Here is a 24,110-nt window from a genome sequence, read left to right on the forward strand (position 1 = left end):
ATTGTTTTATCTGAAACATTTTAATTTAGAAAAAAGTATATCAGACTTTTCATTGTCAAGTCTGTTACATGTGTGACTAATAAAGACCAACAAGTTGATCCAAGAATTTACAATTTAAATAGCTGAGATTAATCTTAAGAAGATTTATGAGAAAACTGATTTGGAATGTTGTAGTATTTAAATTAATAGTGACAGATTTTTATGGGTATTACACTTAGGAAATTACTACAAAATAAACTAGGAGGTCGTAATATTCAAAGTTAAGCAATATAATACAAACAAATTATTCTGTTATTTACTGGGAACCATATGTTCACATGTCACAACCTATTTAAGTATTTATATTTTAGTCTATAGTACTTGGCAACTAGTTTCTTAATAAAGGGGCTCATAAGGTCAAGGGTGAAGAGTGATACCATGTTACTAGTGCTCTGCAGTAAATCGGTAAATAGTTTCAATTGTAAACAGTACAATTTGTAGACAGCCCTGATTACCAATTGTTGTATCAAACATACCAGTCTTGAGATGCTGTTAAAACTGTGCATGTCAGAAAACTAAGCAAGGAAAAGACCTCAATAAATTATATTTTCTAGTTTATATACTAAAACCAGCTCTATAGCACTTAGATACTTGAAAACGAGTTCTTAACCTTTTGAGTTAGAGGTGCTCGGTGTTTCTGAAAATAGTCAGTTTAATTTTCCATAAAATAATCATAACTTGGAGCTTTTCCATTAAGAAGTATGTTTAACATTTTACAGAGCAACTATACAAATGCAATTTGTGCCTGAAACAGCCTGCCACCCAGATACTGCTGAACTTGTTTGGAAGAAAAAATTTGTATAATCCTCAAGTTTACAGAAATTGTACATTCAAATCCCTTAAAAAGCCCAAGAAATTAGAACAATGCAATAGAATGGCAACATTTATAGAGCATTGTACCTTGATTGTTCCATAATGTTAACTTGAAATAATTATTTTTAGTACAGGGTTTCCATTGCCTTACACTGACAGTACTCCAAGGGGAGCAGTGAGTTTGGAAGGTGTGAGTTATGAGTCGCCATTAAGTTACTTGATAATACATTGTTCTCTATGATGATGATATATCATTTTGATGGACCTTGCAAATATTTAAAAGAGGTTGCGCATTTATAGATAAACAAGTGTTACACAACATACTTTACGTACAAATCTTACTTTGTACCTGCTAAAAACAAAACCACAGGTTGAAGAGGAATTTAACATTTAAGACATTTGCATACATTTTTCAAGCATACCTAAAGGATTTAATGATATGTTCCATTTTCAACAGATTTTAGCACTTGAATGATGTGTTGTCTGAATTCATTTGGCTCAGGATCAGTAGCTGTGTATGGTTTCAGCCTAGGTGTAAGGTAGACGCAGTTTGAAATTCAATTAAAGGTACTGAAATAAACGAATATCTTAACTATGCATCTGAGCATAATTACTGAGTTTCAATTACTTTTGAAAACTCAATTTAGAAGTGCAAGTTTACACCTGCAGGGGTGAGCTGAGCATGATGGGCAACCTTATCCTTTTACCAAAAAAATGTAATTAGCAATGGTCATGAAGATGTGGCAACATGGGCCTTCAGCTGTCTGCAGAGGCACTCGGAATAGAGGAGCCTACAGAATCCATGCATCTGCATTGGTAGCACAGCTCCTGCTGACTACACCAGAACTAGCTCAGGCACGCTCACCCACACTGGATGCACATCTTCTAATTGCACTATAGCATGATCAGCTTCGCTTAGAGATTGGAAAATATCTTTCCACTTCCTCCCAGTGAATAATGATTCATTCAACTTTTACATCCAAAGATCTTCAACAAATAATAAAAACAAGATGACTTTTATTAGGGAAGTACTTTATTATAATAAACTAAAGATTTCACAAGATGGACACTTACACAAGAAATAAAAAAGTAGACAACATTTCCCTGTATTTATAAATACGTTACTTGCGTTTTCTTAGAAATTTTATTCACAGCTTATTATTTTTGTTGAATCCAAACTAGGCTTGTTTCCTTACAGCCATATGGAAGCTTTTGAGTTAGCTCACAGCTGAAAAATGTAGTTTTCCATGGGACATATTGTATGCTGAGTGATTGAATCTAAAAGAAATAAAAAACCAGGATTATTTAAGATAAAATGCACAAGAAACAAGTTATAAAGCAACAAGGTACTTCAGAGCAATTTCTGGTATAAAACAGTTTGGTGGAGCTGAGAACCTAGAGAGAGGAGGACCCTAAAAAAAAAGCAGTCAAATGATAATAAGCAAAAACTTATCATTGATTTAAGTTTAAAAAAGGTGCTGCATTATTTTCCTTATTATTAGCGTATTATATACGCTTTTTATTGTGGTCAGCCTTGAGTGAATTAATTGGCAGTTGGTTTTAACAGGAGAAAGCAGATAACCACAAACCAACTGGATTGCAACAGTGAAGTGTCAAAGATTAGACAAAACTTCAGATCTGATTTGATTTATTTGATTAAGATGGCAATTTATAGGTGACACCGTTCATACTATTATGTAAACAGTTGCTGAGAAAGGGGCTGAGCTTCAAAGGCATGTATCATATAGATATCATATAGAAATATAGAAATACTTCTTTTTTCTGAGTTTTGATGATTCATCGTTTAAACTCCATTAGCCGGAGCTTGCCTAACTGTGCCTTGTGAGCAGGACATAACAATTAGAACAGGCACCATCAGACTGCAAAAGCGAACTGAGAAATTTGCAAAGGGCACAAAGAATTCAGAGTCCTTTTTCATTAGCAGCTGGCTATGCAATTCCTTCAGCCCACTGATGGGCTGAGCATGGCCCGTTCAGCTGCAGTAAGCTCATGAGATACTGGACTTGGGGTGAGGCAGAACTCCATGAGACCAGTAAGAGTGGGATGTGCCTCAGGAGTTGCATGCCACTTTAGATCATTATCTTTGTTCATCTGGAATTTATGACTGGAGTACTACTATATGAAACTTTTGTGTTTAATTTACTACATCATATTTTTAGTCTTGCACAAACCTCTGGTTTCCTCATCTGGTCACTCTGAAGCCAGAGAAAGGCACAATGAACAATGCCTTCTTCTTATGCCTCTCTCTCAAATCTTCACAATTTTATCTTATACTTTAAGAAAGTATCAAATAACATTTGCATTTAGATGAGTATTTTTCCCTTATGGCTCAATTTTCCTTTCTTCTTTAGTGGTATTTTCTTTCAGGTTTTAAGTCATTATGATCTGATAGCATTAACGGTCAAGGGATTAGGACTTGCTTGGCTGGTCTCATATAACATCAATTCATGTAGTGCATTTATTGCTAGAGTCTGAGTGAGGCACTGTCTAGGGGAGTCTGACATAGTGTATGATGAAAATTTAATCTTATTTTTTCTAGTATGCAAAAGGTCCTTTTTTGGAAAATACCCTTATCTTGTCTGAAGAAGGAAGAGTGTCAGGCTGGAAGCTGTGAATCCTACATAGATTATCAAAAGCTGTTCTTTGAGGGTGAGGATATTGCAATTTTACATCCGATTCCCTGCAAACAGATAACTGTTAGAACTGTGGTGGATTAATGGAAAAGCAATGGACTAACAACTCTTAGAAACTTAACAGCGGATTTTAAAAAGAAACTTTTTGCAAGTGAAATAGAGACTGCAGAAAATCGTCTTTCAGATGTACAATATATAATTCAGGACAGATTATCAGAGGGTGCCAATTACCATATTTCAGTAGTGCTACGCCAGTTTATACCAGTTAAAAATTTTTCTTACTACATCTAAAATTGAAGTACATGCCATTTTAAAAAGCACTTATCCTATGGGGGTTTCCCCATAATTTAGTTTGCTCTAAATGAAACAACCATACAAAAGATAAATTTGAAAATCTTTGGACAAAATTTGTTCTTGGTAAAATTACAATGGTGAGTACCAGGACCATCAAAAAGCAGTCTTAGTTGTAAGAGAAAGTCCTCACCATGGAGACAACCTTCCTGAAAACCTAATTGTAGCAGTCTGTTTGCTGTGAACTATAGTGAACTATTTACAGTCAATTTTTGAATACATATTCCACAATATTTTATATGAGTTGAAATTTAGTGTCTTACCTAATACCCATTTTTCTGATAAACTTTTTATTTCCTGGTATTTCTTTCCTGGATTTTTTCCTATACAGATTTTTGCCTGACGTAAGGCTTTACATATTTTCCCTCCTGACAGCTGTATGAGTTCAATTAGCTTTTTGCAGGGTGGCTGACTGGTAGGAGATACAAACATGACAGGCTGGTTTGAAAAGAGATTCTGCTGGTATTTTCCTGTTGATAGGTGACGCTGAAGTCTGCAGATCTGTATTTGAGGAAACAAGGAAATTAATTAACCAATGTGTTGCATTTCCACTCAGAGTAAAACTAATCTTTGTCTTCATTAATTTAGAATTATAGTATATGAGTATGAACTTTACTTTTTCAGGTGTATCAGAAACTCTTGGGTAAACTATACAAAGAATTCGTATGATACACCTTCATATAGAAAGAACTGTTGGATTAAATTGGTATTAAAAGTAAATGTGTACACAGGTAACCATCAAATCAGGAAATTCAAATTTTCAGCACCCTCCTTGCCTGATGTCCACGAATAGCATGCTTTATTCTGTACATTTAGTACATATTAAAGGAACCCAGAAAAGTGAAATGCTGACATGCTACAGAGAGGTTTTTCTTAAACTGCCTTTAAAATTCCAGCTGTGTGTATTATCAGTACATTTGAGAGGAGGACATGGCAAGAACACAGTACATCTTGGTGGCATTGTCAAAGGAAAGCTTCCGCATGGAATGTCATCTTTATTTCTCCTTCGTCTGAATCACCACCGCCACAGCTTTTCTGACAGGCTGTGCTTGGATTTGCTCAAGTGCACTGGGTCCACGCACAGGTCTTAGAGCAAGGGAAAATCATAGCATTTATGTTCAGAGCTCAGAGAGGAGACTGAAAGGTTAACTGTGCTTTCTGGACCAGTAACCTGAAAGAAACGCCACTAGCCAGTGGCTGAAAAGGCAGCTAGCTGACCACACAGGGTTTGGCGGTGGGATGAGAGGGCACAATCTAGCTCTTACCCCTGAATTGACTCAGCTGCTTTTGCAACATCAAAGCCTTCGCGGCACTCCAGGGGTGCTCCCAGCCCTTTGAAACCATGCACATTTCGCGTAAGCTTTTACAAATAAATGAATAATTCCTCAGCAGAGACCAAGCCTGGGAAAATATCGGACCCCAAAAGTGACTATTTCCACAAATTGTGTATGTATCAGTTGGTAGTTACGGTTACAATTGTGTCAGTCCCTATTGTAACAGACAGCACCAATTTTCCTTTCTAATTATATTCGTTAGCAGATGGACAGAAAGACAAAGAGTTATAAAAGCATCTATTTACTCTTTTAAGATCTTAAGTGTTAACCTCATTCTTTCACTAGCTGGATGAACGGCAGGAAGATGCCTCTTATATGTATGCATTTCTCATAAATGTACCATTAATTTAGATGTTTGCTTGAACCTAAGTTTTGAAAGGAAAAAAAAAATCACTCTTGACAGAAGTAAAACTTAAGAAAAATGTATGATAAAGAAATAGAGCCTTTCTTCATTATATAAAAAAAAATACAAAAAACATTCCAACAACTATTGTCCCTCCTGTGACTGATTTTCAATCCCCACAAGCCAAAAGAGCATATATTATAAAAAACCCCGAACTTCGCAGCTTTGCCTAGAACTTTATGAAAATAACTCCCACTGGGTGGGGTGCGGGAACAAACACAAAACCCCATAAAAGTCCAAGGGTGTGATCTTTTCATGAGGCTCAGGAGATAGCCATCAAGTCCCACAAAGGTATTACCTCTGAATGGATACCTAAATTCATGCAATAGAAAATGTAAGAAAAATCATTCATGTGGATGTACTTTGAAATTTTTCAGCATTGAAACTGCTAATGTCCTATATATTGCACACAATTTTCAGTGTATTTCCAGAAAATAGCACATGACAAAATTTCCAGTCTAAAATGCTATTAGAATGTTAATACTTCACAAAAACTTAGAATGTTAATACTTCACAAAAACTAAATGGAGGATATGGTTATGATTTATTACAATTAATAGAAATTGTATTTGTAGGCTAGAATTGAAAATGTGAAGTACTAGCTTCAAAAATATATACAGTGTAGCCATCTGTAATAATTATACATGTCTGAAAATTTGTGCATGCATTACACAATCAATGCATGCATTATGGGAAATCTTTATTCTTAAGTTCAATTATTCACCAGAGATAAATAAATCTACAAAAATAAACTTATGATTTATTTTATCATTACTATTTGAGCATTTAATATAGGATTGGAAACCTTACCAATACCAATTTGAAAAGGCTATTTTTAATGAAGTATTTACTGAACTTATGGAAAGCTGTAATTATATCTTGGTTACTGTTACTTGCAAAAATAATAAATACATTTTATTAAATGCAAACAGCAGAAGATGACATCGCAGACATAAGTTTGAAGAGCAAAGATTGTATATTTTATGGTTTATATCTATCCAAAGACCAAGTATTATTTCATTTGAAGTTGATGAGAAATTGCTCATTTTCACTAAAAAGAAAAGGATCTGACTGCTGAAGTCCTACGGATTAGCTCACCACTCTGCAACTACGAAATGACAGAAACCCATAAAATTGATAAAACCAAAAAAGCAGACTTTATGGTCTGATAATGTACAGATTTAACAGAGACACATAAAATAGCATATTCATTTAATATAGTTGGGTGATGTTGCTGGGGAAATATTAAACTCTTAAGATTTTAATATTCATAGGATTTCAGTATGGATAAATATACTGGCCAAGTAATGTTTACATTTTCAGTTACTGTAATTCTGTACAGAGACCTCGTGAAGAATGCACTCGAAGCTACACCACTGTTAGGAAACATTACCCTTGCATGGTTATATGCGTTTTCAGACAGTCGGTCATTTAGTAAAAATTTAAAAGAAAAACACATATGTGGAACCCCATGTACATGTAAAGATCAAGGGCTCACACACATCAACACAAGTGGAGCATCAGCCTGCTTCTGATACAAAGGAGCGTATTGCAGCATGCAGACTTCTGGAAGTACAGTTCTCCTGCAGTGAGGAATTTGCAGAATCTGCAGGATCCTACAGGGATCAAGGAAGTTTGTGTTAACAATGCAGTACTCCTGCAGGACAAAAAAGAAATGCTCTCTTTTTCACCTTTCTAAATATCAGGTTTAATAGGAGAATAGAAGCAACTAACCAAAGAGCAACTCTATTTTTGTAGGAACAATGTATGACATGTATTTTCTACTTTAATTCAAAGCTCATCATTTTAGTTTGATTTCTTATAATTTATTTTAGCAGTTTGCTGATATTTTTTAACACATTGAGAATACTAAAATTGAAATAGTATTCACTAAAAGCTTTAAAAATTACATTGAAATGCTATACCAGATAAAGAAATTGGTGCTGTCCAGTATAAGAGAGCATGCTAAGAGCTGGAAACAACTTCCTTCAGCAAGCTGTTTCACAAAGAAATAGATCCTCAGCTTTGAAGAATCTTATCTAAGTTCATGGAACATCACACGGCTGCAGGACCCCAACTGGTTCAAGCTGCACTGCCGTACTATTATCTCAACAGCACCCAGAACCTTATTCCACACTTTGGCATGAAATGCACTTCTTATTGCTAGCGACGTTTTTCATTCTCAGAGCAAAGCTCAACTTGCAACATTCTTGTAAATTATTTACAAATATTGCATCCTTATTTCTGAATATTTATTGAAACAACGCCTTCCCCTTGGTTATCAATATCATTTGGCTAAAATAGAAGCTCCCTTTCTGTCAAATTAGAGAAGCATAAGCCTTCAGACAGACAGAAGTGAGAACGTACTTTTTGAGCGCTTGATAAGGCTACATCAGCACCCCAGCACGTGCACACAAACGGAGATTACGTACAGGCAAACTTGGTGTATGTGTGTGGCAGAAGGTGGATGGTGCACTGAGCCGGGAGCCAGAAGTGGGGGGAGATAGAGTGGAAAATTTCGTCCAGAAAAAAGAAACCTTCAATATCTGGTCTTGAAAAATAAAAAGGAAAGTAAAAGAAGGACAAATGGCATACAGTCAAGACTATATTATCTGGAAAATTCTTCAAAACACAGTTTCTTCCCCTCCTCTGTACAGTCCTTCATGTAAGTGTTTCCTGGCCAAGCCGAGGGTGAAGGGAAGAATGCTTGAATCCAGACAATTTAGCTGATATTGTTTCTTTCCACTGTGTGTTGGCAGACAACCTTGCTTCTCTCAAATCCCATCAACTGATAAGAAAAGTTAATTTCACCAATTTATTCTCTGAAAGACTGAGTCCCGGTGGGAATACTGTATGAAAATGTTTGGCAAATAAATCTACTGTTTGGCAGATATTCAAAATTATACTGGAAGATGTTGGAACCATTTTTTCCGGCATAGCAAATTTTTGCAGGAAAAAAGATAACAAATTCACTTATTTTTAGTTTAATTTCCTTGTTTTCCAGAGGTAGAACTATTTTTAAATACTATGTAATATCAACATTATCAACTATAGATTAATAAAAAACAAATTAGGGTAAAACAATAAGTCTTTTCCCTTTTGAGAATAAGTATGACTTCTAAATCAAGGAGTTGTATTTCCAATATACATCACTTAAAAACACTCTGCTACGATTGTAAGATGTGGTCACTTTACTATAACTATTTGTTTATAACTTCAAAAAGACTCTGAATTAAATATATTTGCATTTGGTTTCAATGCAAACTGATTATTTTTGAAATGTAAGACTTCCTTTCATTACAGATTAGCTAACAAAGGAATGATTTTTTCAGGGTTAGAAATTTAAACTTTGCTTCAAAAATACCTCAAGAACTTGTCCATCCTTGATTTTGTCTTATTTCAAGAGAATTAAACTCAAGTGACTACCAGACAGTGATAAGACTGCAAATTGAAATTGCAAATTTATGTCAAAATTCTGCAGATAATTACCAATTATAACTGGGAGGTGTTTTCCTCATCTGAACATCAATAAAGCAGCACTGTGCCATGCATCTCTCCGAAGTTGTATACAAGTGTGGCACATTCGACTTTGTGCCCTGCATTACGGGCATATCACGAGGGTTACACGTACTACATGTGACAAGCCCCCAAGAAACCCAGTAAAATTCAAAGACAGAGATTCTCCACCTCCATACACAATCTAGTCCAATGCTTATCTTCTCCTACAGTTGAAAGCTTTTCTTAACAATATAACCTAAATTGCCTCTGCTGCATTTTGAGCCCGTTACTTCTTGTCCTAGTGCCAAGGGACATGGAAAACAATTTATTCTCTTCCTATTTGCAACAACCTTTTAAATATTTGACGACTGTTATCATGTCTCCCTTCAGTCTTCTCTTCTCTAGACTAAACAAACACAGTTCTTCCAGTCTTGGCTCATGGGTCATATTTTGTAGACCTCTGATCATTTTGTTATTCTCCCCTGGATTCTCTCCAGTGGATCCACATCTTTCCTGAAGTGCAGTGCCCAAAGCTAGACACAGTACTCCAGCTCAGGCCCCACCACTGCTCTGCACACTGCAAACAATTCATGTCTCTTACGTATAGCATTCCTGTTAACACATCCTTGCATGCCTGCTTCTTTTATCGGAATATGACATAGGTGACATACTGTTTCGGATCCTCTAAAATACTCAGTTGCTCTCCTGGCAGAAATATCGCATTGTCAATCTCATCTTGTGTTTTTGCAGGTGATTATTTCTCCCTACCTTGCACTTGTTTTTACCGAACGCCATCACACCTATTTCTGATCACTCCTTATATTTTTCATGGTTATTTTAATTCCAATCTGTTGCGGTTTAACCCTGGTAGGCAGCTAAGCACCACACAGCCACTTGCTCCCCTGCACCTCAGTGGGATGGAGGGGAGAAGCAGAAGGGTGAAAGTGAGAAAACTCATGGGTTGAGATGAAGACAGCTTAGTAATTAAAAAATGGACAGAGTCAATCCAGTTCTACTACATCAGGCCATGATTAATCAGATTTTCCAGCCTGGTAGCTTAGCAAAATCCTAGACAACAAATGCAGTATACAGATGGGATAGTTGTACATTTTATGCCAATGATTCCTGCGTGTGCTGGTGTGATGGCCTCTTCACGTGTATGACAAAGAGCTGATCTGAGCATATACAGATCCATCTGTGCAGCAGATCTAAGTGAGCCATGTTGAATCCACCATTTTGTATCTGGCACTATTGCTGGGACTCCCCATCTAACTCAGTTTTTGAAGTTCATATGTCTCAAAACCAAAAAGGAAATAAAGTAAAATCAGGCCTTTTCCCTTAACTCAACTGGCTGTTGAACAAATGCAGCTGAGCCAGTGTACAAACCAAGAAAATCTCAGCCTCCAAATAATTTGCTTTAGACAACTACCCATGCCTTTAAAAGGTATGCAATACGTACATGGACATGTTTTTCCTCACAGCTGACAAAGATCTATTCTTGCTGGATATATCCTCACAAGACCTTCTGCAGAAAAGATACTTATTTTCTTACTGGTTTAGTTCAAGCTGGGAGTGCACTTTTGAAACTAATCTCTTGGTCATTCCTATTGAGTGTACTTTTGGTTCCCGCTGTGGAGCAGTCATCAAGGGTACAGACTGTGCTCCTTTTGGATGAAATACAGTCAGAAGATATGCTCAGTTCAGGGGAGCAGACTGGAACAAGCCCAGAGCCCCGAAGCATGTGTTGTGTGCAAGGTGTTCTCGGCACTAGCTCATGCACTCTGCAGATCCCTTTCCATTCATCTGCATTACTGGCTTAGAGATGCAGGCATGAGTGAGCATGAAGTCACTTCTGGCAGATGTAATGGGGTAGTGATAGAGGTATGGGATGCTTCTTTCAAACTGAATTATTACCTGAACAAAAATAATGACCTCAACTAAATTTAGCCTATTTTTTTTAATGATAACAGTTGCAACTTGCCCTTATTGTTATCTCCTAGTTCATTCTCACATGGCAACAGGAAGGAGGAACATCAGTTGCATCTTGGCGTTTATCCCCTCATATTGCAACCATTTACCCATGTTTTATATATAGTATTCTCTAGGCTTACTGAACTCTCCCAACCCACATAAGGCCAATTGTTTGGTTTTTGTTGTTTTTTTTTTTTAAACAGACTAGTACCTATTGCATGAGACCAGTACCTAATCTATGAATAGGTCATTAATTTCAGTGGAGTAGATTAAAGAATGAAGTATTAATGAAATAAATTGCAATGTTTAATCATATGGGAGTAAACATATCTGCATTTACACAGACTGAAATAATACGTTCCCAGCTAAGTATATTTTACCGGTGAAAGGCTGCACTGAAACAGAAATTCCACTAGCCAATAACATGCTGCAGTTCATGGAAAATAACTTGATATTCCCCATGGTTAAATACTACATATAATGAAGATACAAGGCATGGAAGCCCAGTATTTGCATAAAATATGTTAAAAATTATAACCTCATTTCAACTACCTTAGACTTTTCAAATACTGAATCATTTTGGACAGTCCAACTTTCTTTTTTAATCAACACAGGATATCGTGCAGCAAGCTTCAAGAATGACATTTGTTTTGCTGGCTTAGGCACGTGGGGAATCCTTCCATTCTCCTTTAACAGTAAATGATAAATCCAGTGCTGTCAGCAGATTTGCTATACCTGGCAAAGCACAGATGAATAATGCTGTGATAAATAAAAAGGTTTTCTATTCCAGTAATAACAAAATGAGTGATCTTGTTGAAAGGAAAAGCCTGGCAAATGTGAAGGGTTACACAGGCGCTCCCAAAAGGCTCTTTCCCCAAACAGTTGTATTAACCCACAATAAAAGTAATCTTAACATTAAAAATAATTCCTAGTTTTATCTTTAAAATATGAATATGTGAGTCCTTTTGCTCTACCTCAACAGACTGAAATGATTTAAGCGAAGGCAGAGTACATTCTTCTCTCTACTCTTTAGTTTTAGCTGAATGCCATTGCAACGCCCAGCAGTAACTCAGTGTGTGCCAAACATGAATATTTTTAAGCGTCATTTGAGTTTTAAAGGCTACAGTAAGTGATGGGAACACAATCGTCTTGGGAATCTACAAATAACTTTAAAAAAGCTCATAAATCTGGCTTTCATAGTTTGGTTTTCAACAGCTTTATGAAATATGTCAAAGCTTGAACACAGTGAGTTCGTTTTCCTTCAAGTTTCTTAGGACTGACTTTTCTCAATCTTTTTTTGATATGCTGCAGCGAGACAAATAAAACGGACTTGGCTTTAAAAAAACAGCATCAGCAAATTACTTTTTAAAAAAGTTGCTTTGTTCTTTTAATTTTTTTTTTTTTTAGTATCAACAGAGGGAAAAAGTGCCCTCTAAGCAGGGCAGCCTAAAGTGTTCCCTCATCAACAAAAATATAAAATGCTTCTGTTTAGCACCCAATGTATTACAACATAACAGACCACATATTAATGAAAAAGTGATGTATAATTAAAAGCTTGTGTTTTTCTTAAATTGTTTAAAAAAGATGCATGGTAATGACTGAGCACAGCAGAAACCCTGAGAGTTGCATTCGGAAATTATATGTAATATATGTATATGCTTACAGTGAAACACATGCACTACAATGATAAGTAGCAGGGAACGCTTGGGTTTTAAAATACAAACTAAAGAGTCAGTTGAAATTACATCAATATTCAACAGAGAAAAATCCTTAACATTGTCTGAGAACTACTGAAATAAACCCACTGAAAGAGATTACTTGGCATCACACAACTGGACTCCACTGCTGTGCAATGCTGCCAACTGCAAAACTAGACCAGGTTTGGGTTGCTTTCAGAAACTCCTGATAGAACGACTATCACAATCACTTCTGGTCTACAATTTCCCTGATTAGTACTCCTTGGCAGAAATACTTCTTTATGTGTAATAACATCTCTTCTTCACTTAATCTATGTCACAAATTGGAAGAAAAGATCCCATAGGAAGTATGGAAAGCAAAGAAAGACATTTAATCCTCCAGCGCTGCAAGTGGAGCTGCCAGCACACACAACAAAAAAAGAGTTTAAATATTTGACCAGGTGCTTTTTGTCAATGATGTTTTTAAATGACAATTACTCAAGAAAAGTTTATTTGAGAGCACCACTTTCTTCATAGGCGCTAAACAAAGGACACAATTAACATTTTCTATTTGAAGATTTTTGTCATGAACTCTTGTACTCTTTAGCATGAAAATAATATAAGATTACAGAAGAAAGAACTTTGGCTATATTGTGACAGCAAGTTGGGATGGTCTTCTGTATAGCTGAGGGAGAACGATTTGTGTTGTGAATACAGAGTAATTTTAAAGCTATGAAAGTTGGTAGGGTAAAGGCACAGTACCTGACACCAAATTTATTCTCTCTGCTTTTCTTCTTTCTTTTTTTTTTTTTTTAACCAGAGAATTTTTCAAGTTAATGGCAAGACTTTGAAAAGGGTTTATTTTAACAAAGTGAAAAAATAATTCACAAACCACAATGATAAGTTGTGCATGGTACCAAATGATGCCCCCTCTAAAAATAACTGATTCCAATATCTGCTTTGAGAAGTTGATGCTTATCAGCTTGTGAGCTGATACACCAAACCCATTTACAGAATATTGCCTTGCTGCTTTCTTCTCAAGAGTCTACAGGAGGCAAAGTAGACACTGTCAGTAACCTTATCAAATGCTGTAGGAAAACAGAAGTCTAGCATTGGATCTCAGTTGTTGCTGCAAGTAAGAAGAAGCCATTTTAGAACCTAAGTCTCATTTAGAATATAATCTTACTCCCGATTAGGATTTCAAATGCATTTGGGATTTCGAGATGTGATAACTTTTCCACTTTTTTCTTTTCTATCACTTATTTCTAGTTTAATTTTTTTTAGTTACAAAGATAACAGAGCAATAGTCATTTGACTTATCTGATATTTGCATTTGGTCTTGCAGGAACTATCTTAATGAAGATAAAATAAATGTGTGACTACAGGTGAAGCTATTAAAGTGCAAATCTAAAGCGGCAGGACAATTCACTTGAAAGTGAATCACTGATTCACAGAAAAGTCCACTTCTGTTTACTGCAGATGTAATGAAGATCTTGTTAAAAACTTTTTAAAAAAAGAAATATTGTTATAAATTACATATGGAATTTGGTTTTAGGATCACCAGCTATGACATGGTTAAATACAGAGAACTAGGCAGGCTTATTATGGTAGTGGACTTTCAGCGACTTCTCATGCTAGCTGGGCAAAGTTTGTCGGGTCAAACTGCTGACCCTGTCCTCCTTTCTGAGTTCCTTTCCTATATTCCTACTGCTCTTCATCTAAGAATGATGCAGGACAGAGAGGCTACTACTTTTTAGCCTATCTGGATTTTATCTGAACTGCTTTAGTGAGAGCAGAAAGCCTTTTCATGAGGTTGTCATTGCATAAGCAAGCAGTTGCAATTCGAAAACCAAAGGATACCCAGCAAGTACTGCATACAAAATACGAGCAACCGGGTACTTGAATTTAGATGCAGGATAAATACTCTGAAGCACAGAAACAGTTGTGGTCTTCAAGCAAAATTACTAATTATTTTCTAGTCAAACAACTGGATAGCTTAGGTAAAATACACATGCTCAATAACTCCTGTCCTACACACTAGTTTTCTAGTTAAAGCCTGTAAATAAATATTTACCATCTCTGGCTCTGTTCCAATCCAGAATTCCCACTAAAATCAGTGGGAATAAGGTGGGCGTATCAGGAATACAGCTTTAGCCCTATAACAATAAAAACTACCATGGTGTAACAGAAGGTACTGTTTGTATGCATACATACTATACTAAAGTATATACACTACTCAGAGGATGGGGAAGAAGAATCTAATCTAGTTATCCTTGCATAAGGGCAAAGGTTTAAAAATGTCCTGCACATTCACTGGATCATGTGTCTATTTTTATTTTAAAATTATATTAACTTTAAAATTTAGGAGCTGACATGATAGTTCTAATGCTACCCATGAAATTTTTTCTTAAAATTACATTATTGATTAAAGTGCTAATGCACTTATCCTTATGCTATGGACCAGTACTGGGAGAGCTACAAAGCCATCATTGCTCAGACCGTTCGTGGAGGAAAGGAGAACTCACTGCACAACACTGGAGTACTCCTGGGGTTAAACAGAGGAACAGTAATGATGGGATCTGGAGGGAATTCAATAAAATCCTTCTCATTCAAAGAAGGCCAGTGTCATACAGACCTTTGAAGGAGGGGAAAAGCTAAAAGTCCTCTACAGAGAAGATACACACACAAACTCCCAAGTGCCTTTTAAAGATATCATAGCTAAACAAAACTGCATGGTGTCATCATGCTCTGCTCTGCTGTGTAACAGACCTATTATTACAAACAAACATGACAATTAAAAAATAAATAATCCCATACTAAACTTAAAACAGTAGTTTTATCAGTTATCACCTTATCACAGATGATTACTTTTACAGCTTTCAGTAAAGCTGAAATCAGGTATGAGATGACTAGAAGGAGGAAAAAATCAGAGTATTTTGATTAAGCAAGCCTTACATTATTTCATAAATGTAATACGTATAAGTTTCTTTTGCTCATTAAAAGCTGAATATATTCTCTCGGACACACTCAGGTTGTGCCAACGTGATATACTCACAAAGCAAGCACACCAGGGTGACAGCTAAAAAGCAACAGAGCGCTTTGCGCATAATCTAAAACTAAATCTGTATGTAATTTCCTTCCCTTTGTTAATTGAAGATTAAAACTAAATCAAGGGGAAGCCTTCTATGAGACTACTTCCAACAACAGATGACTCAACTAGCACCTGAGAATTTGTTGTGCTTGTGTGTACTGAGGTTCTGAACTTCCTGTTTCAATAAAATACCAAACAAGTTGTGTTTCCTTTACAAATAAGCTATTACATCAAGCCCTGTTCCTATAATTTCAGTTTTTGTCTGCATTCCAACATTTTCTTTGGCAAATGTAGAAACATTCTAATTAAAGAGAAGAGAAAAACAAGCATCATTCATCATGGTAAGAATGAATGCTCAAGAGAACATCCTTACTGGTTACTTCGTTCATTCAGTTTAATTTGGCTTTTGAAGTGCACTTAATTATGGCATGCAGTTCTCTGAGATGCAACACAGGTAACAGTTTTCACTAATAGTGTCTCATGAAAACTAGTAAAGGTAATAATGGGTTCCTCTAATGCCATACAAACATAATACCATCTGTGTGAAGGGATTCAAAAACATTTTTAGAACACCAGAATACTTGAAATATACTATTCTGCAGCAAAATTCACCTACTATTATAACTTGCTAGATGCTTTAACATATAATTTGAAAATCTTTTTTTTTTTTTAAATGGAAATGATCCTGTGTTTTCTTCAGCATGATCTATAAGATCAGAGTAATAAGAATCCTTTACAATGTCCTCTTCCCTTAATTTTTAGTTTTTGCTAACATTTAGATTACAGATGAAAGACCTCTGTCTACTTCCTTTGCAGTTACCAGGAGAAAGACAACTTCCCACAAAAAGTTAAACACCAGACCTGCAAACACAACATAACATAATTGTCTGGTTAAGTACAATGCAGCCTATATATTACAACATATGTGGTTTCTTTCCTAAATTTACTTAACTGCGGAATTGGAATTGCTGATTCACCACGGCAGAAGTTCAAACTTAAAATGACATTATAACAGGAGTTATAATTAATCAGACAAATGCTATTTTGGATAAGTAAATTCACTATTACTAAAAGGTGTCTATGTGCACATTATATCTTTGTGGAGAGCACTGTTTCTTTTGCGTATAAACCAATGGTAAATTGTTAGGCAAATGCAGTTAAAACCCCAGTCGTCTGCTCAGGGTTGTGTTCTAGACAAATCTGGACTGCAGTAGAAGAAACATGCACTGTAAATGGTTGAAGCCAGTAGAGGATGCTGAAGACTTCTGATCACAGAAATAGTCACTACCACGTCTGCAACATCCTCCAAAGACAGCATAAAAATAGAAATAGTCCAGTTAATCCTGCAAAAATCCTAAATTTGAGAAATGATCTCATCAACCTCCAGAAAAAAACAGAAAAACCCAAGAAAAAACATTGTCTAATTGCATGTCAGATGAACCAATGTATCTCCTTCAGGCATCTCCTACATAAGTAAGCAGCAACCAGCCCAATCCACACAGGACAGAGAATATGATGGGATCACACTATGCTACCGCTTCAAGAAGGCACATCTTTTGTTTTCTAAGCATGTGCTGAGCCACACCAAAAACTCAATGGGATGGGACAAACAGAGCTTTCCATTATTTACGCCATTCCTATTTTATAGTTTTTCTTCTAAGCCACAATCAACTCAACTACATAATTTCAGCTGACAAAGTTTTGTGCAAAACTTCTTAATCAACATACACATGGTTGTTTACCTCCTTTGTGTTAGACTAAACCCAGAAGTTCAATAATAATACTCAGTAAAACCTGTGAAGTTTGACCTCGCTTTGTGTTGAAACTGCAGCTCTTTCAGGCACTTAAAACTTACCTCGATTCGGGTAGGAATCTCTGAGGCTTGGCAAAACTTTTGATAGACCTCTAAAGCTTTAAGGCAAGTTTTTCAGTTCTAACATGCCAGCAAGGAACCTTTAAAGTTGATTCTTAAATGTTTATTTCCTTTGATTCTAGGAAGTTAGTATTAAACAGAATTTTTACACCTTTTCCCTGGATTGTCCAATATGTATTTATTTAAAAGATACCAATTAACAGTTACTGTTAAAACACCCAACAGAGTTCCACCCGGTTCAGACTACCCATAAAACTCCCCTCCCCCGGGCAAACATACTCCCATTGAATCTCCCTCTGTACAACAGCTTTAAAAATAGTCATGCCATGCAGCAAAGACTATTGAAGGTCAGCAGAATCAGGCTGCCTGGAATCAGCTCCACAGGTGAAAGTCCCTCATGTCAACTATTGCCAGAGTCTTCTGCTTGGAATTAAGTTGATAAAGCCTCCGGGCCACAAATAAATTTGGTAAAATGGAATATGTGTAAAGTGTGACCTGTCAGCCAGATCATGAAAAGAAAGGGTGGAATTATTCTTCCGTAGATCAAAAGGTCCCTGGGGCAGACAATATCTTTTGTTTTGGGTTTTGTACAATGTGTTAAGATGCAAAGTCCGGTTTTATGTTCAGTGGAAAATAATGAAGAAGTACTACCATTATAATAGTAATATACTGACTGGCAAAGTGAGGCCCTTTTTTGATTGCAGCCTCTGGGACCAACTTTAGGCTAATATTAAATAACAGTGTTTTTAAAAATTATGAATTTAGATGATCTTTTAAGTAGTTCTGATAAATAACTTCAATACACAAGACATAAATCATTGTAAGACAAACATAACAATGGAACTTCTTGTCTTTGAAAAGGCCTCCAAGGTCTACAACAGAATCTCATCAACACATAATAAATCACAAAATAGTAAGAACAAGAACAGAAGTATGTCTATATATACATACATATACTCACAAGCCCAATAAATCAAAAACAATGCAAAATAAATCAGCTGAAGTTGGAATTTGGTTCTGCAACTATCTTATAAATAATTTTTAAAATTGATTATTTTTTTTGTGTGGTTGGAGCAAAGGTACGGGAGTTAGGAAACAAAGGAGCCTATTACAACTTTCATATCAGTGAAACTAAGACTAGCAGGACAGAATTTGGCACAGGTTCATGGAGTGTTTTCTTCATATTAGCTGTGAATTAATTTAGCCTGGATTTTGGAGGACAGAATGGAGCAGTTAAGACCATACCTTAGACACACGTATGAAAGAACCTGAGAAGAGGAGCTGTATCAACTAAAATGTACTTTCTAATGCTCTCAGGAGATGAATAAGGCTCTGTAACTGAGAATTACATTCAGAAAAATATCTTATCAGGTCTGTAGGCCATGATCCTACACTGTAGAGACCTTGTCATGGACTTTAGTGTCATATGCTCTTGCAAGAACATAAGTAGAGTTGCAGTACATCCTTTTGCTTATGACTAAATGAAGAAACAGAGCAAGGAATTTGTGAAAAATAAGGGAACTTTAATTAAATGACTAAGAATCATTTTTGCTGGAACCACTGCATGACATTGTGTTTTGAGGGAGTCAGATTTGTAACTAATTTTATTGCCTGGATATAGTGTACTACAATTATGATAAACAAAAGCCAACAAGAGCATCTCAACAGCTGTCTGCTAAAACCGCTAGACTAGAAATATTCCTTTTCCAACATAAAGATAGCTATAAACATTCCCCATGAAGTTCCACCATATTGTGGCTTCTTCAGCTATTCCATCTAGAACTACTGTTAAATACATGTTAGTCTTGGTATTAAAAAAAACATGAAATATGTCTGTGTCATATTATAATGATAAGAGCACATAATTCAACACATTTTTCCTCTTAAAAAACAATGTTACTTGAAATACACGTTTTACTGCACTACATAGAAGTAGTTCTTTAAAATTTCACCATTTAAATAAATGGAATGTATTTTGGACTGAGAGCATTTTAGCCATGACAGATAAACACTGCATATAAGCTTGATTTACTGTGATGCAATAAAATATACATAAACAATTTCCTTCTACCGTAACAAGTGTGGGGATCAAGTGAGACAAAGCAGGATTTCTGAAGCTTTAGCTATATAGCCCCTGTGGGGCTCCAATGGCTTAACCAACAAAAAATCATTCATGTGCAGGATCCAGGAGGTTTTCTAGCACATACTGGTCCCATGAAATACTTATTCTTCCACCTTGTTCATATAAGAAAGACAGAACACTAATTCTTCTGTCGCTACCATCTATCCATGCAATTTAACTTTCATTGTAAGTTCATTTCACATTCATCAAATGTGAAGCATGTACAGAGAAACCTTTTTTACTGAAGGATAAAAGTATTTAGATGAAAATAACCATGATTTTCTAGGCATTAGGATAACATACATTACTTACCCTAGGAAAAAAATACATAAAAGCTAAAAGCTGATTATTATTAGCATCAAGCACTCTTGCAAAGTGTACGTGACCATCTGCCAGCAAACTTGTAATGAATCATAGGCAAACACAATCACAGTGTAACATCACCAGCAGAGAAAAAAAAAAGACAAAGGCACATACACTTAACCAGACTTTTGCTACCGTGGAAAAAAGATCAAAATAAAACTTTGATTGTGTTTTTATATGATAACACAGCTTCCCCAAATGCAGATTTTCTAGAAGTGCGAGGTTACAGTTCAGACAATAATCTAAAAGTAGAACATGTTACAATTACAGCAAGCCAGAAATGTACCAACACTGTATCAACAGAACAATATAAACCTCTATTTCTTCCTAGCAATGAATATTGGCTGCAAAGACGACTGGGCCCAGCTCTGTTCTTTTTAATATCTATACATTAATTTCAGCTTCCAGGTTTTGCTTGCTCTTCTGGTGCCTTGTTATCACAGTATTTCCCATATAAGTTTATGGAAACACATCCTAGTGTTTCTTTTCATTTAAGGATCATCTCCTCCCAAGAAACTTGGAACAAAACCCAAAAGCAAACAAACAAAAACTGCAGTTTTGGTTTATGAAATGTATTCTGTGTTTATATGCAGAGAAAATTCTGGGCTGGAATCAGCCATCCTGTCAACACTTAGCGCCTTCGTTTAGCAAAAAATTTACATTCACTCATTTTTCACTTCCATGTTAGTTCAAACCAGTTGAATGCAGAGGAAACTGGTGGCATATATTAAAATTACAAACAAAGTAACTGATGAAAAGTTTTTGTGACCAAAGTGTAGCAAAGCATTGGGATCCTATCAGTGTGATCTACAAGTCCATCATGCTGTAACCAGGACTACAAAGTGGTAAAAACGAACTATAGAGACTGATCTTTATCCTGGAGCATGAGCTATGTAGCTAAAACAGAGGTCTTTTTAGCAGCTAGTTGGGGTGTCACATGCTCTTTGTAAACCCTTACAGCACATGATCGTGTGCTCAAGTGCATAAATCGAGTACGTCAGCCCGACGCCACACAGGTAGGTGGGTATCCTTCCCAGAACAGGCACCTGAGCAGTAATCAGGTGCATCCATAAAGTCCAACAGGTTTCTGAAACTGTTTCATCTTCGCTGTTTTGTCCGAATATGCTGTGTATGTCTTAAAAAACATCTTTTGGATAAAATTGGCCTTTTGACTCAGAATGCCTTTGTAAACTAACATTTAAAGGACACAGTCCACAAAAAACTACACTATGTCTTCCTCCTTCCAGTTTGAGCCAATTTCCCTGGTATGGAAGCAGGATGTACTTTGAGTTCTCATGTCTTCACTGGTAATAAAGGATAAAATTAGTGCCAGGCTCAACAATCTGTCTTTATTAAATAAAAATAGTCATCTGCATTCTCATCCTGAATATATAAAAGTTCCTTTCTTTCTTTCTTGTCTGTAGCAATGTATCAAATGAATACAGAGATTATTCTGAGTTTCACAGATGTAACACAGACAGAGTAACAGCAGTAGAATATTAGACAGAGAAGCAGCATGACTTGCAGAAAGCAATGGCCTGGTGGCACCTGCATTGGCCCAGTATTCAAAGTGAGATGATGCCAAGTAGTGGTTTCTGCCATCTCTAGTAACATAGTTAACACTGGAAACAGGACAAATGAAGGTAAATATTTCTCAGGATTCCTTCTGTGAGACTGGGAGTTAAAGTGCTTAGAAAAAAACTCCATATGCACTAGCTTGCACTTTATAAAATTTCTACCTGCAGCCACCACAGTAAGTTTTAGTAAGTGAAAGCTGTATGCAACTGTGGATCGTATTGTGCTCCTGTAGGCAGGACACCCAATTCCAATATAATTTGAAGTTTTCAACAGTATCAAAGGTAGTCAGAGGATTTGCTTCTCATTAGGTATAGTAAACACATACATGCCAATAAAGAGGGGCTAAACAGTATTAGATATACAAATAGATACAAGAAAAAAGTCTCAAAAGCAAAGTCAAATCTGTAGAATATTATAATTTTTTACATGACCAACTATGGAAATGTGAAAGAAAGGTCTTACAATGAGATTTTCAGTGGGAATTACATGTTCAGGACTGCTAACTGAACTACCCAGAAATCAGGATTCTGGCTTCCAAAATCACGCTAAAAACCAAATTATGTTTATTTGCCACCTTGTATTGCCATTTTGCAGGGCAACATTTTCATGCTTCTGTAACCATGAGGAAAAGAATTCTTTTCCTTAAATTTAAACTATCATTTTTTTCTTAATCTACTTAGTTCACAACCCAGGTGGTGACAGACCAAAATCTCTGAGTAACATAAGCACTGGGAACACTGGTATGCCCTGAAACAAGGTAACATTTGTTTTTTACCCCAAAAGTGTTGAGAAAATTTACAATAGCTGCAGTTCAGCTTTCAAATATAACCTAAAGTACTCATGCACATCAGTATTAAAAGGCGGTTATGCTTATCCATGTTTGTGGGTCAGAGATACATTGTTACCTAAAGATGCAAAGGGACACTAGGATTTTTGGAAGACTCAAAGCCTGTATCACATACTACCTTTGAAAATCTGACTGTCATTCACTTATGAACATTAAACATTTTAGAACTTTATACCATAAAGCATTCAATACACTAGAAAGTACAGAATATATGACTATTCCAGCTCAGAGACCTTATTAAAAGTGGACAGTTGAGACCAAAGCAGAATATAAACATTAAAAACAGAATAAGGACTTAGTAATCATTTATTCCTCTGGTTTTGTTCTCTGGACTGTATCTTGTCTTTCTGCTGGGCTTGGCAGATGTCCCACATAACAGGGGATGTCCTGTATTACACAGTCAAGTCTTGTGTCTCATATGAAAAGCATATGAGGCATGGCTTTCCACATATTTTCATAGAAACCAGGCTGTTTTTCAGATGCCTAGTAAACTGGAAAAATGACACAGGGCATACATGGATAAAACTTGCATGTACAGCAGATGCAGTACCAACTACAGTGTATTTGATGTCCATGTGCAGAGCTGTTAACAGTCCCAAACTGTCTTGAATTTCAACATTTAGTATTTAGGACTCACAACTCTACTTTTATAAAAGAAGATTAACTAGGAGAAAAAAAGAGAAGATAAGAAACCCTCTCTCCCTTATTTTTAATCCTGAATACCTTCATTTCTGTTTGTCTTCTGTTCATTAAAATTACTTAATTCCCACAGCTGTAATATGGGGCAATACTTACTAAACCATCTGCCACTTCATTTTGTGGAAACAGATGCCTCATTCTGACATGGAAGAGCCAGCAAAGAGATGGAATTTGATGAAGGAGCTTTCAATGAATTTACGGACATTGAGAAATCAATGAGAGAACCAAGTTTCACTTACTGTAAAGCCTGATTCTCATTTGACCAGCCATGAAAGCCAATATTTTAACTAGTGGTGACACCTCTTGAAAATACTGCCAATCATTTAAATAGTCCAGTGAATGTTTGGTGAGAAATCTGCATCTTTAAAAAAAACCCTCACTGTGTAAAGTTAATGCAAATAGCAACGTGTTGAGGATTCACATGTTCTGGTTTACTTTTAAAATACGCTTGTATTTCAAATAAAGATAGTTCTTGGCCACTGTTCATGTCATTAACAGCTTTAAAAGCCTTGGGCCATCCTCTGTGAGCAGACACAGGGTATCTGCAAATTATAATAATGGAGAACAGACTCACATTTTGTTTACTTCAGCGGCTTCTGACCATTGCGCATGCTAGACACATCAGAAAAAGGTTCTGACTGATACTAGAAAAGCCCTCTAAACAAGAGGCCCACAGTTTGCCCTTAAAGCATCACTTTTTTCTTAGTCCTCGAGGCTATCAGTTTATTGAAATCGCTATCTTAAAAGTATGCGCTATTTTCTTTTATTGGGTATATTGCAGTCTGAAACTGTGGGCCA

The 24,110-nt window shown here is 36.1% G+C and overlaps 1 protein-coding gene across 3 annotated transcripts in view; it reads right to left on the bottom strand.

Moving 5' to 3' along the window:
• Window positions 1–1,922: 1,922 nt before the first annotated feature.
• The window catches only part of MCPH1 (microcephalin 1), a 132,793-nt gene continuing 110,605 nt past the window's right edge, over window positions 1,923–24,110 (bottom strand). The window contains exons 13-14 of one of the 3 annotated variants that reach the window (XM_087777115.1): window positions 4,121–4,358; window positions 1,923–2,130 (exon numbers count right to left, since the gene is read on the bottom strand). In XM_087777115.1, the coding sequence (XP_087633241.1) occupies window positions 2,075–2,130; window positions 4,121–4,358 (294 nt within the window). In that variant the 3' untranslated portion in view covers window positions 1,923–2,074. The other 2 variants (XM_087777114.1, XR_015708895.1) reach the window with 2 other exon arrangements.

The sequence above is a fragment of the Nipponia nippon genome, unplaced genomic scaffold (genome assembly GCF_047370975.1).
Source record: "Nipponia nippon isolate SJK-2023a ecotype South Korea unplaced genomic scaffold, ASM4737097v1 scaffold_4, whole genome shotgun sequence".
Taxonomy (NCBI): domain Eukaryota; kingdom Metazoa; phylum Chordata; class Aves; order Pelecaniformes; family Threskiornithidae; genus Nipponia; species Nipponia nippon.